At 44.0% G+C, this 18,751-nt stretch overlaps 1 protein-coding gene across 6 annotated transcripts in view; it reads left to right on the plus strand.

Annotated features, from left to right (window-relative positions):
* LOC147881959 (DNA polymerase delta catalytic subunit-like) overlaps positions 1-14,707 on the plus strand; it is a 162,150-nt gene extending 147,443 nt beyond the window's left edge. For 2 of the 6 annotated variants that reach the window (XM_087402018.1, XM_087402020.1), the window contains 2 exons: positions 41-195; positions 13,978-14,707. In XM_087402018.1, the coding sequence (XP_087258144.1) occupies positions 41-195; positions 13,978-14,254 (432 nt within the window). In that variant the 3' untranslated portion in view covers positions 14,255-14,707. The remainder of the gene's footprint in view (positions 1-40; positions 196-13,977) is intronic. The other 4 variants (XM_087402023.1, XM_087402024.1, XM_087402022.1 and 1 more) reach the window with 3 other exon arrangements.
* The last annotated feature ends 4,044 nt before the right edge of the window (positions 14,708-18,751 follow it).

An 18,751-nucleotide genomic window follows, 5' to 3' on the forward strand; every position in this document is an offset into this window, starting at 1 on the left:
ATATGATATGGTACTTATCTATTTTTGTTAAAAATTACAGATTTTAGAGTATGTCGCTGATCCTAGTCATGTACGTGATGTTTTCACTGGGAGCCACACTGTGGCTCCTCCCTTGGTGGCATCTTCCAATATACAGGGTACACAGGCATCAATGAGGAACTTCTTTAAAACAAGATCTCCTTGTCTGAGCTGCAGGTCAATTACCTTTTGGACCCGCCCCTTCATGATTTTTGTTTTTCTGAGTGTGTCAAGATAGTGTTTTAATACTTGAGTTGCAATTTCAAAAAATCCTGTTTTGCTTAGCTACATGGAATGTGTGTAGTAGGGAATGTATGTATCTGTATGATTGATCTAATTAGGATTAATTCTAAAGATTGGAATGCCTTTGAAGTTCAGTTTTTCCTGTTTTGTAATTTTCCTTTATGGGAATACAACGATGTGGTATGGGAATACAATGAACAATTTTCCTTTAGGGGAATACAATGAACGATGTTGTATGGATGTTGTGGTACGAATACATAGAAGGGATACAATGGGAAATGCCATGATGAGTGTACAAGGAGTGTTGTGGTACAAAGGCACTCCAGCATAGGAATCAATGCATAAGTGGTTAGACATATGGTATCTGCGAAGTGAGAAGAACACACAGAGACCCAAAACGTACAAGTAGTATGAAGGAGTAGTGTTTTCAAAGACATAAGTCAGTCACATTCACCAGTACAATACTACAGTTTCAGCAATACACCTACATTCTAGCCTCTCCCTCTCCCCTCTTGAATGATGCTCTCTCCCCTCTCCCGTCTTGAATGAAGCTCTGCTCCCTCTGCCTTTGCTCTCCCATTGGTGGAATCTCCTCCCTTCATTCTCATTGGTTATCATTCTATCTCCCTTAGCTATTGTACCATCCATCTTTTAATGACTTCTGTGACTTTCTGACTATACCATCCCTTGAGTCTTTGATGCTATGTCAACTCCTCCATGTGCATCTTCTAGGGGCTCTAACGGGTACTGAAATGGACTGGGTCAAATCACATCGATTGACACTACTTGTCATCATCCATGTGCATCTCTATGTGTACTGCTCTGATGCGTTCCCCAACCTGTTGGTTCAATCAAGTGGGATCTAGGTTAGGTGACCTCGAATGTCAGCCTTGTCTACTGTCTGTCCCGATGACCACATGGTTGCTTGGTCAAGTAGTGAGGTCACCTAGTCGCTCCAATGTTGAAGTAGTCCTTACACCATATGTCACATGTCATCCCTTGCACGTGGTCCGTTTTGGTCAAAAACTGCACATTGTACTTATATAGGGTTTCCTATGGTGAAGGTCTTAGGTCGTCCTTGTACCAGTGAATGAACTTCCAGATCTTTGTATCAGTTCCCCCACCACTATCCTTGAAAATCATTCATCATCTGAAAGAATCGCACCTTCATCTATACGCACGCAATCATCTAAAACTGAACCCGAGCTTAGAAGCAAAGCATTTAAATCCTTTATTGCATGCAAGTCACTGAGATACAAAGACCATAGTAGGTTCTCCTCATCCCTACGGGCCTTGTTGGAGAGCCTTGAGCTTACAACATAGTAGAACACACACACACAGCTATTGGGATTATCACACAGACCTCTACAACGAGCCATGCATCTTATAGAAAGTGTTCAGACCAGGCTGAACTCAGTGATGAGCAAATTATGCATCAAGCTCCTGCCACCAGCCGAGAGATTCAAGGCGACCACCACATGAAGGTTATGGCGCCTTAATGTTCGGGGGGGAGAGTCGAGATTTGAGGCAAGAATCACGTAGCATTTCATGCAATATCCTTGCATGCAATATCAACTGCAGCGACGCCTAGGTAGGTAAATGCCAAACCGCCATGCAGATGATGCTAGCCACAGCTGAAGGTTTGTGATTCCAACATCATCCAAGTGAATAGGAGGGCTAAGGGCAAATGAGGATGGGCTAACTTCATGCTTTGTGCTTCATAAAAATGCAGAAATAAAATGAAATGGCTCTTGGCCTTACAACTGTGAAGAAAATGGATAGGAAAAGTACACCCTTCATATATACAATAGCTGAAAGAGCTCAAACTACGAAAACTAAAGTAGAAGCTCAGGCATCCCGGACGAACCACAATTTCAAAGTCCAACTCTTGAACCTCTTGGTAACTCTTGTTACATGTAGTGGTCCAGATGGGAGAGAGGACCTACTTCCTTTGTAGGTTCTTGGAAAGATTTCAAAAACCTTCCGAATGATTATAAGCTTGAGTTGGTAAGTCAGCTTAGAGGAAGTGAAAGAAGATTGATGCAATCTTTTAGATTTCTACAGTCTTGCAGCAATCTTTTGGAGAAGACTCTAGAAATCCCTCATAAATAGAAAAATCACTATTTTCTTTTTGTCGGCTTTCTATTCATGGAGGGAGCAGACTCATAGCTTTGGCCAAAATCTCATAAAAAGTTTCCAAAAAGTGATTAGCCTCCATTGAGAAACAACCCGCTTTTGGGATAAGATGAATTAGACCCTCTATAAGTGAATCATGCATCAAATGATCCATGAGGCTGTAATGGGAACCCAAGAGAGGATTTCCTTCCAAAAAAGGACAGGGTTCCCTCTATTGTTGGGGACATAAAGGTTGAGAAGACCAACCTTACGTCCCCCAATCAATAGTATGATCCACTATGCTCCAAAGGGTGTAATAATACCATGCTTGACCACAAGGGAAAGAAAGGAATCTAAAGCTGAAATATAGGTTTCTCCCCTCCTCCCCTAGTGCCCATAGCAGGAGACCGAAGGTACGACGAGAAAGCAATTTACCTCACTTTATACAATCTCTAGCATCCAGCTTGTGTTTGTAAATAAAAAGAATTATATAGATGCCCGAGTGACATCTGGATGAAGCTGATTATGAATCAGCTACCTTTGGTGGTGATGTGGTGCACCACCGAGAGCTTGAATATTGCTGCTAACAATCCTCATCGTGTGGGAGGAAGTAGGCTAGAAAACCTGACCTGACCTAGTGGTGAAAACAACTCTTCTAAGGGGAGGATAGCCTGGAGTAGTAGAGAGGAGGGAAATCCACAGGGAAAAGAACCCCACCACCTGTGGAAGATAATGTAGAGGGTACAAACTCCACCTCTCCAAAGTCAGGAGAGGAGTTCCTGTAAGCCAAGCACGGCGCTAGAGTGCATAAAATCCCTAGGTGCAAAAGAGATGAAGAGGCAAGAGCTATGTCCTTCCCTCGATCAATGAAGGTAGACTGGAGAACTAAAGTGTAAGGGCATGAAAGATCAGGATTTGGAAGAGGATCTAACGGTCATCAAAGGCCTTGTCCATGGCTAGGTGTGGGGGATCATTGGCCGTGACCTGCACAGGCTTGGGGGCATCACTAGCGGCGACTAGAGTTGAAATATCACTAGGCCCGATCGGAGCGAGGTCCGAAACAAGAGAAGGGCTCTTCAAATCCATAGGTGGTCGAGGGGCAGTGACTCTAACTGCAACCCAATGCAAGGCAGCAAAGTACAGGATGTAGAACAGGTGCCGCAGGGGTAGGAGACTCCAAAGGAACACTCTATCGAGGACGAGGGGCCGCACCAGAAGATGTCTTGGGTCTTTTCGTCTTCTTTGGGCACTCTCTATCAAAATGCCCAAAGATCTTGCATATCTGACATTGATCCTGCCTGCCCCCAATCTTAACGCTCTGCCTAAAAAGAGAGCCATCAGGATAATAGTGTATGATGTGGTCAATGATCCTAAATCTAGGAACCCAGGGGGGAAATCTCAATGACCAGCCAACCAAAAGTTAGCTCCAATCCTGACTAGGAGTTGGTGGTACACTTGAGGCAAAAACCTGAAAATCTGATGGATAGTGATGTCGTTTGCCTATCCTCCTCCACAAGGTTGAATCCTAAAGAGAAGGGCTTGCTAGAGCAAGTGTTAAGGGGCTAGCATTGAGCATTGCGCTGGGGCGGCTCTAGGAGAGCCAAAAACCTCCTGAAAGAACCTCGTCGCAATAGTCGTATATCAGAAAGGCGAGGGGTGAGGTTTGAAGGTAAGGCACAAGCATCTAGTACCTAGCCTGTGATCTGGAAGGGTGGGACCCTGAATATGTGCGAAGAGGGTGGTGGAGCTCTCAAACTCCACATCCTTTTGCAACTATAGCAACTCGTCTTTTGAATGGAATGGGTCACCATTCGTCAACCAGACAATTCAAATAGTTGAAAAATCCGGCCGTCGTTTGGAAAAGAGAGGCTAGAATAGGAGAGGCTGAAGGAGAGGGGAGGGGAAGGGGCTGGACTGGGAAGGGGAGAGGAAGAGGCTGAAAAGGAGAGAGAGGTATGAGAGGGTGGGAGGGGGTTGAGGGACAGAGAGTAGGAGCCGAGAGAGCTGCAGGGGTAGATAAGTAGGCCCAAGAGGAGAAAGAACAGCAATCCGGGAGAGGGAAATGAAGATGCGACTGATGAGGACGGCTGCGGGTCGCTTGGAAGGCAGCTACAAGGAGAGGAGGATATGGGGCGACTGGTGTAGCAGGCTGCAAGTATGGAAGAAGGGAGAAAACAGCAGCACAAAGCAGGAAGCAGCCTGCAAGGCAAATCAAGGGGGAGAAACTGGCAGGCGGGGGGGAGAAACAGCAAGGTGGGGGGGAGGCAGGTTGGGGAGAGGCTAGGGCCAGCAGAGAGAGACAGCTAGTGAGTGGGTGGGGGGAGCTAGCAGGGAGGGAGGCAGCACAAAAGGGAGGCACTGCTGTTTCCGTACCTAGTATCGGACCAAACCCTTCTTGACGCTATGGGATGAAACCCATCTCAACTGCTACAAGTGATCTATTCATATTGCACGGTCGAATGTGAGACACTCACACACATGCCCTCGTCTAAAAATAATTCCAATGTCTCCCGGAAGAGTTTGGCGACCAGATATTGAAATGTTGCTGGTGCATGACATAGGGCAAAGGGCATCATTTTGTAAAAATAGGCTCCCCACTGGAAAGGTGGTCTTGGACGCGGATCTTCCTCCCTAGCCATGAACTGATTATACCTGTTGCACCAATAGAGCATGATCAACTATTGCCTCGATCACCCTATCACTAAAGGGAAGAGGAAACCAATCTCACCTTGTGGACGCATTTAAAACTCATGTAGTGTACAAGTTTGCATGTCTCCCTTGCGGGAATGTTGAAGTCCTACTTTCCCAATTGGAATCGAGTACTGGATAGATCAACCCTGCTTGCTCCATTTTATCAATATCAGCTTGGACCGCCTTATCATAGTTGGTATCCATTCGGTATGTTTTTCATTGGCTCTATGTCTGGGTACGAATCGCCATGATCTCAACCAGAACTCCTTTTGGATCTTTGTATGACCACACAAAGACATCCACGTATTCTTGAAAAATCAATCAATGCAGCAAGCAAATAATCATGCTCCCAAACCTACCTTTAGATGCCGAGGTTGCTACTCAGCCCCTATGTTGAGGTATCGCCATGATATACTTGAGGTATGCTTGTTGATATGGAGCTGTGTGGTCCCTTGCACCCAATGCGGGTATCTTCAAGAGGGAAGTTCCCCTCAATTTTCCTCAATTATGATGCTGGAAAAGGTGCCTGCATGTCTTCCTGAAGTGTTTAAGATGTTGTGGCATCATTTGACAACATTCTCTTTTTGCCCTTTTGGGCTTGCTTGAGCATTCCTTGATAGGGTACCCCTTCACCTCATATGTCATCCTTGGAAGATACTTTGTCGTGGTGAGATCTGTAAAATTCAAGCAAGTCGAGGTCTTGGACCATCCTCCTCGCCATGGCTGTGAGATTTCGTATTGCATGGAGGATGTGTGACTCCAGTTAGGATGTGTTTGACTCGTCGTGGTTCTCTAGCCTATACATCATTAGCATCATCACTGATCAGTGGTGTCAGTTGACATTGCGGCCAATCCTCCTCTCCTCAATGATGAAATATCTCATCTAGACTTTGTGAAGGAAAGTCATGTGTTACTTCTTGTGCCATCCTCGAACTAGCAAGATGGTCTTTATAGTTATCTGGAGAACCTAGTTCCACCATGTTGGCTGATATGGAGCCCATAGCTCCCATGCAGTCCAAGATTTGGCTTAGCTTTGTCCAAAAAGTATGTCAAGATGTCACCACCCCCTACAACTTCTGCATCATATGTTTTCCCTTAAAAGGGTGAGTTTTTGATATAGGCCAACTCCTCCCCATGAATAGGCCAATCCCCAAGTGCCCACTGCTCTTCTCTCTGCGCTAGCATTTCTCTTCTCCCTTTTTTTTTTCCCCCAAGAAAGAGACTTCTATTAAGTAAGAGAAAAAACCCGCCAGAGCAAGCTCAAAGCGGAATACATCATGAAATCATGAGGATAAATAAAACCCCCTCAAAGTGAGGTGGAAAACAACCAAGGCTGAGGCTGAAAGTGCCACCTCAACCCTGTAGGAGTCTCAGAGAAGAAAGGAGAATCCTTCCATTCCCTGAAGAAAGAAGCCCTCCTAGCTAAGGTTGCACGGGAGTCTCCTTGCATACTCGTCCTCTCCCATTTTTATTTGCCTATGATGAAGACTATCCAAGGGTGCCTTGAGTTCATCAATAGACTAGCCTTAGACCAGCCTTGGAACAGCCTTGGCAGACCTCAACCATGGACTGCCCAGTAAGTGTCTGTTGATCAGCCATTTTGACTTGGAAGTGGACTGAACTGGTGAAACTCAAACCCAATTGCACCATGTACTCTTGGGCATGATGTTAACTGCTGCACTTCCATCCAAGAAGACATTCTTCATATGAGGCGAAACCCAGTGAGAGATAGAGGAGCTCTAAAGAAGTGAGTGGGCCGTCTGTGGTTTTTTTTTTTTTTCAAGAAAAGTACTTCATTAAGTATGAATAAAAATCGCAGAGCAAGCTCAAGTGTGGGAGTACATCATGTCAAGCATGAGAAAAAACAGCTCAGAATGAGCAAACAAAAATCCCAGGTGGCGGCTGAAAATGCCACCTCATCCCTGAAGGAGAGTCAGAGAAGAAAGGACAATCCTTCCAGACTCCGAGAAAAGCAACCCTCCTAGCAGTAGCAATCCTGGAGGTTCCCTGTATGTTTGCCCAAATGGCCATCAAAGTGTATAGTATCTTCCCAGATACTGGCCATAGTCTGAGAAGGGTGAACCTGGGAGTCCTCCAAAGCCTCTGTACATCTGGCTCTCCAAATATGCCATGCTGTGATAGAATCTCCCAAGATGTGTTTACGGAACAGTGGGGAGCTGAGTGGCATCGAGGACAGTAGGGTCAGCCCCGAACGTGGATCTCCACAGGTTCACTGCAATCCCTCCATGAATAGTAAGCCAGATGAATAACATGATTTTCCTATTCCTGAGGGATTTCCAAAGTCTTCTCCAAAAGTTTTTCTGCATCTCTACAGAAATCTGAAAAGTATCCCAATGAGGAGCTCTAGAGGGCTTCCAGCCCCTACAACTGAGCTGGAATCTCTTGGCATTTCTGACCGTGTAACGAAAGAAGGGGATGCTCTTCTCTCGGTTCCCTGCAACTATCCACTCCCATTCCCCTGGATCCCACTACAAGGATCTAATAGGGGAACCTCCATATAGCTAAAGCCTCCAAGATCCAATAGCCAGGAGAACGGGGTCTGGATCAAGATACCACTGTGAGAGACCCATCTCCATGTATCCTGCAATCCTGACAGGCTGAAAAGGAGCCTCCAAAAGAATGTCCTCTGAAGATCTGTGGAGTGTGCCTCCTGCATGAACCTGAAAGACAAGGGTATCCTCATGTGCATCCCGCAAGGCTATAACCTGCAGAGGGATATCTGTCCTCGAAAAAGCCCCCAACCAGGTGGACTTAGAAATAGACCAATGGTTTGTCTCCATCCACTCCACTGGTATGGCTGCATCTATCTGCTGCATCCTGGCTGCACTTCCTCTGAGGTGACTAACTAAACGAGCTCTCTGATCCTCTAGAAGCATCCTGAAAGCTTTCCAAGCACCCACCATGGATGTAGGTCCCAACTCCCATCTAGACCACTGCATATATTGTGACATGCCCAGTGATCTGCCATGCTCATCTAGTATGCAATCATTCCACATGACGGGCTACCTGTCAATTTCTTCACGAGAGGAGGGTGGAACTCTTCGAAGAGTACTTCTGAAGCTGTCCCAAGCTTTCAGAATGGTAGCCATGAGAGGGGAAGTAGGAGATCTGAGACGGGCTGACGTAAAGATCCATCTACGGCTGTCCATCCAATCTCCTCCCTAAGAAGGTGTGCATCTCTGTATACTATGTAAGAAGAAATCCTTCCAAGGCTCCTGACCAGGCATCAAACCTCTGACCACCATCTTGCAGAGCAAGGCTCTACACTGCAAGTCTGGATCAATAATATTGAGGCCCCCTTCCTCAGTGGGTAGAATAAGAGTCTCCCAAGCCACCCTAGCTATCAAATCTGAAGTGCCGTCTAATCCACTCCACAAAAAATTCATGATAGGTCTCTTCAGCTGAGTGATACTACTTGTAGATCGGCACCAACAAGAGCAAACAAACCAGGCTATAGCCAATAGTACCTGGTTTACAACCACCACTCTGGATACAAGGTCAAGTTCGGCCGAACTCCAAAATAGGAGTTTCCTCCTAATGCTCTCCAACACGGGAGCGAACTGCTGTGCTGGAGAAATGCCCACCCCAACCTGGCATCCAAGATACCTGACGAAGACACCCCTTTGAATCCAAGTAAATCCAATATCAGCACCCCAATCTGGAGTGTCCTCATCACTAATCCAGAAACCATTGGATTTGTTCCAATTAATGTGAGCCCCTATTGCAATGCAAAATAAATCCAAGGTTGTCCTGAAAGAGGTGAGTGTCTGTGGAGTGGCATCCAAAAATATAGTTGTGTCATCTGTCAGCTCACTCTCCAGCAACTCCTCTTCCTGTCTCAACGGAAGTCTCAGCCCAAAAATATCAGCTTGAGCTCTAATATAGAGGCTCATAGCTTCAGCCACAAATAAGAATAGAAAGGGGGATAGAGGGCATCCTTGTCGGACTGATTTGGATATCTGAAACCTGTCTCCCCTGACTCCACCAATGAGTACTTGGCTATGGGCTGACCTATAAAGAGCAGAAACCCCTCTAATCCACAAATCTGAAAGAGGTGAGTGTCTGTGGAGTGGCATCCAAAAATATAGTTGTGTCATCTGTCAGCTCACTGTCCAGCAACTCCTCTTCCTGTCTCAACGGAAGTCTCAGCCCAAAAATATCAGCTTGAGCTCTAATATAGAGGCTCATAGCTTCAGCCAAAAATAAGAATAGAAAGGGGGCTAGAGGGCATCCTTGTCGGACTGATTTGGATATCTGAAACCTATCTCCCCTGACTCCACCAATGAGTACTTGGCTATGGGCTGACCTATAAAGAGCAGAAACCCCTCTAATCCACAAATCTGAAAATCCAAAGCGAAGAAGGGTTCCCTCTAGAAAACCCCAATCTACCTTGTCATATGCTTTTTCGAAATCCAGGAGTAGAATTGCCAATCTATGGCCCTCATGCATAGCCCACTCAGAAGCTTCCCAAAATGAGAATATATTATAAAAAATGCTTCTACCATGGACAAAGCCTGTCTGTGTGTCATGTATAAGATGTGGCAGGATGGGCTGCAGTCGCAGGCTAATGGCTTTTGCCAAGATCTTATACAAAGTGCCCAGTAAGGTGATCGGTCTCCACTGAGACACTAAATTTTTGCAACCTCCTTTTGGGATTAGATGAATGAGGACCTCCGAGAGTGAGTCTGGCATCTCACCCGAGTCCCAAATGCCCTGCAAGGCTGAGGTGATGTAATCCCCAATCTGATCCCAAAAAATTAAAAAAGAAGAAGATGTAAGCCTATCTCACCCTGGACAACTACCCTTATGAAAGGCAGTAAGAGTGGTCCTGAACTCTATGTTGGTGAAGCGTACATCAAGTGAGGCTCTAATACCTCTATCCACCAACATAGGAATATGCTGCCAAATAACCTATCTAGCATCGTCTCTGGCCTGTGAATCAGGATCTGCAGTTAGAAGGGAGGCACAGTAATTTGAAGCAATCTGCATGACGGCATCTGGATGTGTTTGAAGTATCCCGTCTGAGTCAACAAGCTTGATGCTTTTCACACTCAGCCACAGTCTCTTCTGTTTTCTTGGTCGAACAGGAGAGTAAGGATGCCAGCATCCAGATGCCGTCATGCAAATTGCTTCAAATTACTGTGCCTCCCTTCGTCATACCAAATAGCTTTGCCACTGAACTGAAAAAGGAAGGCATTAGCCCCACTTGAGAGGCCGATCTGCCAGCATCAGGATTCTAGATGCCTTGTACACAGAGGAGGACCTTACAGAGGCAGCCCTGCAGATATGGGTTTCTCATGTCCAGGGTGGGCAGCCATTGCCATCACAAGTAGCTACTGCCCTTTCTAGTATTAGCGACTTCTACCTCTCAGTTGCTCGTACCAGGAGACGAGATATTCTCAAACGTGAGATTAGTGTTCGCCAGCTTTGCAAAGGGAAGAGCAGAAACGGCCTTCAAATGCTTGGATTCAGGAGCGCCTTGCTGCAGCAAGGGCTCATCAGCAGGTATTGCTTGATCAGAGAGCAGAGTATGCCTTTCATGCACGAGAGTCCTTCTGGATTCAGATGGGTGGCAGAGTCAATAAACACTTTTTCTCTAATCTTGACCCTAGACATAGTAGAGAGAGTGTATCCCAACTTATTGACTCACATGGGGTTTTATAGACAGATCTTGATGATGTCTTGCGCATAGCTTAAGATTTTTATGCCGCCCTTCTTACTGCTGATCCTGAGACACGGGATAGAGAGGATGCTAGACAGGTTATTTGGTAGAGCATCCCTTTGTTGGTGAAACCGGATATGCATATTTTGCTTGATGCACCTTTCACCAACACAGAGTTCAGGACTGCACTTTCAGCCCTTCACAAGGGCAAGTGCCCAGGTTCGGATGGCCTTACCTCCTCTTTTTTGATTGCATTCTGGGATATGATTGGAGACTACATTACTTCAGCCCTGCAGGGCATTTGGGACTCTGGTGAGATGCCCGGGTCGCTTACAGAAGGTGCGGGGACTTATGTCAGGGTAGGAACCGTGGAAGGCCTTTCTTATTAACAACATACAGAGGTGCACACCTTCTTCAGGAGGAGACTGGATGAGCAGTATTAGGTGGATCTTCACCACAGCACACCTCAAATCACCTTCGTCCCCTCTCATGGTTGCCATTATGAAAGCATGGGCCAGTTTCAGGAGCACTCTTCGGAGGATTCCTCCTTCCTCTCGTGAAGAGATTGATAGGCAACCCATCATGTGGAATGACAGTATTTTAGGTGATCATGGCAGACCACTTGGTGCCTCACTCTACATGCAGTGGTCCAGGTGGGAGAGGGGACCTGCATCATCTTTGGAGTCTTGGAAAGCTTTCCGCAGGCTTCCAGAGGAGACCAAGTCTTAGTTGAGAGGATATCTGAGAGGGAGTGCAGGGAGAATCTTGCATATTGAGGCAGCCCTTCCAGAGGAGTGGGTAGACACAGATGATATGCCACTCACTTGCTCCACTTGGGCAGGTACTTTTACGAGAGGCGGTATTCCACTTCAGGTTTTGGCCTTTGGAGATGCACAGGAGGATGCTTTAGTTTTTACTGTGCAGGATGGTGGCAGATTGCTCAGATCCACAGAGGACATCTTGTTTGAATGTGCTTTTCAGCCTATCAGGATTGTAGGTCCTTTGGTGCAGGGATCAGATTCAGTGTGGTTCCTCGACCCAAATCCCCGGCTACTCTCCATCGGGTCGTGGAGGCTTTGGCTCTACGGGGGAGTTCCCATTAGGTATTTGCAGTGGGACCCTGGAGAGTGGGAGTGGATTGACGCAGGGCATCGAGAGGAGCATCCCCCTGCACTCGAGGGAGAAGGAGAAAAAACCCCCTTACCTCTATCAAGAGGTGAAGTGTGACTAATAGAAGGAGGGGGCACATCTACGCCTGCCGTAATATCACCTGCTTGTAACAAAGAATGGTCCGAGGTGCCTCGTAGAGGTGGCGGAGTGTCAGCAACCCTCACAGGCATCCAACGGGGTACTGATCGTACTATGCGCGCTGAAGAAAAGGGTCCAGGTCTAGGGGCTGGTCCCGAAGGTCTTGGGCGAGAAGGGGGGCTCTGGTAGCGCGTGTAGAAGAAATAGGACAAGGAGGAGGAATAAACCGTTTGGGCCTTTTCTTCTTCCTTGGGCAATCCTTGGCGAAGTGCCCAAGGGTCCTGCAAATCTTGCACTGATCCTGTCTCCCAGCAACCTTGACTCTCTGTCGAAAAAAGGAACCATCTGGTCGCTGAAGCATAATGTGATCATTTGTAGTATCAGGGTCAGAGACGATGACCCTTACTCGTGGCACCCCATCCGATCTGACAGCCTCTGCCGCTGAAGAGGGCATGCCAGGGAGGGGGGGGATCTCTGTGGACAACCCAAAAGTAGCTCCTATGGATGGTAAGAGTCAATGGTAGACTTGAGGAAGGCCGGGGAACCTGATGAAAAGTGAGGTAACGTTGCTATCTTCCTCTACTGGATCGAAACCCAAAGTGAAGGGTGTCAAAAAGATCCTTCTGGAGCTCAATGCCAAAGGACTAGCCCTGAGTACCAAACTTGCTGCCTCTGGAGAATCAAATACCACTTGGAAGAACCCTCGTTCGAGCAAATGAACATCGGTGAGGTGCCCTGCAAGGTCTCCAGGTAAAGCCAAAAACATCCAATCCCTAGCCTGTAGCCTGGAGGGGTGGGGACCGTGGATGCGAGCAAAGAGTGAGGTGGCATACTCCTACTCTGAGTCTGTCTTGAGCTGTTGAAGCTCGTGTTTGGAAAAGTGGACTGTCTTTGCGGCTGGTGGAAGCGGTCGAGGATTGGCTGAATGGGAACCCATTCGTCAATCAAGGTGGAAGGGCCGACACGAACATGAGGATGCTCTGTCCGTCCGACAACTTGCTGCCAGAGAGAGAAAATCTCTCTTGTTCCGTCAGGGGATGAAGAGGGGTGAGGGGGAGGGAGGGAGGTGGTGAAGCAGAGGCAGGGGCAGAAGGAAGGGGCGGGGGAGGAATGTGATCCCCTTCTAGAGCAAGGCTTACCGGGACCCAATCTCAGTCTTGGCGTCTAGTGGGAGTAAGACCCACCAGTCACTTTATGATTGCTCTATCATTGAGCTCATGTACTGCGATCTCAACCTACTGCTTGTCCTCTGTTGTTTTGTGGTAGGATGTGCAAATCATTCTTGGTACATGCGGATCCTGTAGGCTGTACATACCTGTTTTGCAGGCATTGTTGTGCCACTTACAAACTTGCTTAAGCACAACAGGCCATTTAACTGGGCGAAGATTGAGCGGGTTATCTATGAACATCTGAAAGGGATATTGAGTAAAGCACCAAAGACACTTAGCATTGAAGTGCTCTGAAAATTTACATTGAGACATCTGTTTAGAAGACTATGCTATATTGTATATAGTCATATTGCCTAAGAAGCTATTGTTATTCTTCTAAGATCCAACAGCCACCTTTTGTAAATGAAGTTTAGGCAATTGCAACTTTCATATATTTAATGGATGGACCGTATTTCTTCCTTCTAGAATAGGTGGAATATGTTGGCAAGTCTAATATCTGGCCTTCTATATTGTCCTGCTTGTAAACTGAAAACCATAAAATCTTGTAGCATTCATATTTATCTATAATCATTGCATCTTGATAGAATGAAAGGTATGCCACAGATATGCCTGTCAAGGTTTAATATTTGACAGACTATACTTGGAGTGCAAAGGGTCAACTGCGTGGTTTCAGAAGCAGCAATGTGGAATCTCAGAAAATTTTCTAGCTACGTTCAGCAAATATTGAATGTAATGGGTTTTGGAAAATATTGGTATGTATTCTGTCTAATGGAAACTCCTGCAATTGTGTTTTCAATGCTTGTTGAACAGGAAACCGTTGGATGACGACCACACTATCCTTTGCAAAGAATGTTGGAAATTAGGAGCAGCTCAGAGTACAACAATTTCTCTTCTTGCTGAAAAGAGAGAGAATGAAAGGAAGTTATTGACAGGACAGGCAGAATGCTTTCGTTGCCATTCCGGTGGTGCTTATAAACCTATTCTTTGCACAAATACAGACTGCCCTATATTTTACACACGCTGTGAGACACTACGGCCTTTGAAGCAATTGGATTCATCTCTGAATAAACTTGAAGAGATCTGTTAGAGGTGTCGTGAACATTTAATGTACAGCTGAGTCACATTTTTCTGTCCACACTAAACCCACTCGCTATACCTTCAAGTCCAAAAGCAGAGGCATGAAATAGTATTGTGTCCAATAAGAACATTTGCAAAGGAGCTGCAGCAGCACAGGAGTCTATCTGGCATAAAAAGACAACTCAAACCCCCTCAGACTATATAATGAAACTCAAATAGCACACTAGTGGCTAACATCCAACACTCTCACTATACACATACATAAATAAAAGAGAGAGATTCCAATGCAAGTAGAGTGTTCTTTGAATAGGAATGCCCCCTTTTTACATATAATCTTGAACAGTATTGCCATCATTCCTAAGGGATTAGGAGATTGGCAGACTTGCTTAGCCTGGCCATCACTCATAATGATACAAGCAGATGACCCATTACATAATGCTTAAATATTTCAACAAAAAATATGACTGAAAGGGCATGATTGTCAGACTCAAGTTTTTGCATCACGCATCTATCAAGATTGCAAAACAGATTGGGTACATGAATCAGTGTTCACCTTGTTGGAGTAGTATGCTAGCAAGCATGTCATCAACAAACCTAGCATTAACGAAGGATGTATGCTAAAATTCATTGCCCCATCATCCCTTTCGATGAGCACGACATATTGATCCATTCTCCCATGGAAGATATGGATTTTGTTTTTTATTAAATTTCTTTGGATTTTATTTACAAACAAATAATTAGAGCAATATAGCAAGGAGAAGCATTACACATGATTGCACTCATGGTAGTACTCGATGTTATCCATGAGCGCAAAGAGCAATGCAAAAAGCCAAAAGGTGGAGAGATCAAGTATCATTTTCGGCTGCTTTAATTTTGTAGAGCCTCCAAGTGATCTACTCAAGGTATCATATTTGGCAATTTTCTCTTGATGATCAATCCTAATGATGAGCCATAAGAATTCCTCTTGACAAAACTTATAGTTGTTGCATTTAGTCTCACTATTGGATTCCATATCACGATTTGCATATGTACAGTCCTCTCCATTTTTTTCGCATGTTGCTTGTACTTAGATGTGATATAGAGTGTTGACCTATCTACCCACTAGGATTATGACATACAATTCATAGTGTGGAATAGATGCTAGGTTAGGAGAAAATGGGGGTCAAGGGAAATACATAATGCATAATTAATCAATTTGTTAAAATATAGAAAAGGTTTTAAAATACCCGTGAACATCAAGCATATGCCTCCAACTTTACTTGCAAAATGTAGCTTGATGTAGCAAAGAATTCACTTAATGCACTTGTCAACTCATTAAACGAATATAACTCCCAGTTTATCATCATGGTTCTCCCATCCTCTCGGTGTAAGGTTGGGTGTCGAAGTTCTAGATATAATCAATAATGGCTCTAGGAATAGTTCTACTAGATAGTAAGTAGGTGATTATGTTTCATTCACAAGAACTTAGGCTTTGCATTGTGGAACACCATGGGAGGAGCTTTGCCCTAAATTCTTAATGCCAAAGAGCAGTTGATGTCAAAAAAATACTCTACCCCATAAAGAACAACACATGATTTCACAAAAGGGTTGTTTCATTTTTTTTTAAAAATCAAATAAAATAGGCATAGGCGTCAGCTTTTTCTTGTTTACAGCATCCTCATCTAATGTCTATATTAAAAGATACAAAATATAGATATTTTATGCCACCCCCATAAAATGTGAGTTGGCATGCACAATTGAACTCCAACCCTTAAATTTTAGACCATTTCTAGACTGTATTACATACCTAGACACTCTAGACAACTAAAAAGCATCTCCATTCGCAAAGCTCCTCAAAATTCCTCATGCCTTATCAAATTAGGCCATATAATGCAAAGTGTGGTGGCATAAGAAACACTTGGGAGAACAAAGTCGTGCGACCATATGGCAAAAGGAAAGATAGGAAGGGTGATGAAGGGGGTGAGAAGGGTTATACATAAGGAGGGAGGGCAACGATGGAGAAACATGGAGACGAGAAGGCGGTATTTCACGTAAGAGGAAAGGTATGGCACAGAGAGGTGAGAAGAAGCATTTATTGCCAGATCATGGAAAGGGTAGCATACACAAGGGGGTTTTATCTTGCATCAAGCTTGGGCCCCCATTTTTTAGCCAAGTCTACTTCAAGTAATTGGCTTCTTACAAGCATAAGGATCCTCCATGTGAGCATAGGGGGCCAAATTGTTCGATTGGGTGACACCTCTTAGGTTCCATTTCCACAAAAATCAAAGCCTCAACATCCATGTCAGAATTGAGTAGCTTATAGCTTGGACTCTTTCATAACTAGTTGGACAAAAGGAGGTTGGCATAAAGGTTCTTGCAACCTGTTTAATCATTTATATATTGTTATCCTTCTAAAGTATGAATAACCACCTACATTTATGCACCTATTGGTCGCCCATGTGGAAGAATTACCACAAGTGAGTTCTTGCCACCTCAAGCATGGGCCGGCCATGTTTCCCCTTATTTTACGTTATATATTTCATGTCACAGTGCGGATAATTGACGTACCAACATTGTTACTTATATTTTTCAATAGATTACACTAGTAAGAAACCTAAGATCATGATATAAACATAAAATTGAAAAGACATCCCAGGCTATTACTAACTTCAAAATGGTATGCAAAAAAAATGTGGAGACTTTGATTCAATTACAAACAACCATGACCAAGTGTGTGTCATGGGGTGTGATGGATTAGACTCCACTCTATTAACTTTTGCAAATTTCAATGAACGTTCATGCTTACTTCCTCAATGTTGGGAAAATGACTCATGACATCCATCCTGAACGGATTCTTCTTGCTTATTCCACAAAAAAATTAAGGTGGATCACATATTGATTGCAAATTTGATGAACATACATCTACAAAACGTATTCCTTATCCATAGTACTAATCCTCAGTGTGTCATTTGTATTTGTCATTATTTTGTCTCTTTGCCAGTGGTTTGAGTTATTTTTCCTCTTAAATTTGTCTTGATTTATTTATATCACACACACACACACACGTGTGTGTGTGTGTGTGTGTGTTAAGCTTAGTGTTGCTCCTTTTAAAGTTGGACGGTGTCTTTCTTAATCAAAGAGGTTCGCTAGATTTTTAATTTAACTTCATATGTGTGTGTGTGTGTGTGTGTGTCCTTATTTGGTAAAGACATCATCCTTTACTGTTACTTCTATTTAATCATAGGCGTAGTATTATAAGGAGATAGAGTTTAATTTACTTTCTTAGTTTCTTTAGCTTGCCGATTATAAGTTTACTTCATTATAGGCTCGTGTATGATGTGGTCTTTCCTTTATATGTTAGATTTCTTTTCCTTGATTTTTCACTACGTTTTGCATGTCTTATGCATCAAGAAGTAATTGATTATTGCACATAGCCATGATTGAACATGAGCAATTAATGGATTGGAATTTTATTCAGTTACTAAGAAAGAGACGAGTTGTCATATTGGGAAACATATCTTAAATGACGACGAAAACTACTCTTCAACAACTTCTGCTTCAAGCTAAACAAGAAAATAGCATTGGACAAGGTACTTTTGATTACACATGCAATTGGGCATACCTAGTAATATATCATCACAATGTCAAAACACATGACAAGGCAAAGATCGAGCAGGTGTACACTAGACATAACATTGTTAATTGTGAATTTTTGTTTTACCTAGTTGCAACATGGATGGTGGCTGGTTAGTATCTCTCCTTCAATTAAGGATGGCAAACTTCACATAGTTCTACAAGTATATTGGGGTATTTATATCAGCAGTATTATTTCGATTGATATTTAGATTTTTGGAATTTTTTGTAAAGACGGTACTAGAAAAAGAAATTTTGGCAATCAATTGAAATATCACATGACAATTTGAAGCATTATATTATTTTGCAAAGTAATGCTTAGAATCTGATTTGTATGGAATCAAAATGTTGAATTAAAGTTCAACAGAATAGAGAATTGATTTGCATATGTATAGTACACACACACACACACACACACACACACACATTCCATCTCTATCTCTCTCTTTTTCCCTCCTCTCCCTTCCAAACCTTAGGAAAGAAACAAATGTTGGAAGTTATCATATTTCACAATTCATCTATCTCTTTCCCCCCTTCACCTTGCCATTTAAAACAACTAATTAATAGAGAGAGAGATTTCAAAATTTTAAAACAACTTATTAATAGAGAAACAAATCTCAAATAAAAATATTCATTACCTAGAGAAATTATGTCCCCCCTTGTGAATTTTATTCTATAAAGTCCAATAGGAGTAGATGCGGGTCGATGGGCAATGCCACTGCTACACAAACAAAGTTTTGGAGATGATTCCACAATGTTTATGGAGTTTCCCTAGTGCTCAAAGGATTTGTTTGGAATCCCTACAGATAGTGTCTTGGATGCATAGGATCTAGCAGGACTTCACTAAAAGCATGGCAGCATGGTTGACAAAGGGGGGCCATGCCTTCCACATTGA

This window comes from Dipteris shenzhenensis, chromosome 30, assembly GCF_047967505.1.
Source record: "Dipteris shenzhenensis isolate YYH24624 ecotype China chromosome 30, Dip_SZ_1.0, whole genome shotgun sequence".
NCBI classification, from domain to species: domain Eukaryota; kingdom Viridiplantae; phylum Streptophyta; class Polypodiopsida; order Gleicheniales; family Dipteridaceae; genus Dipteris; species Dipteris shenzhenensis.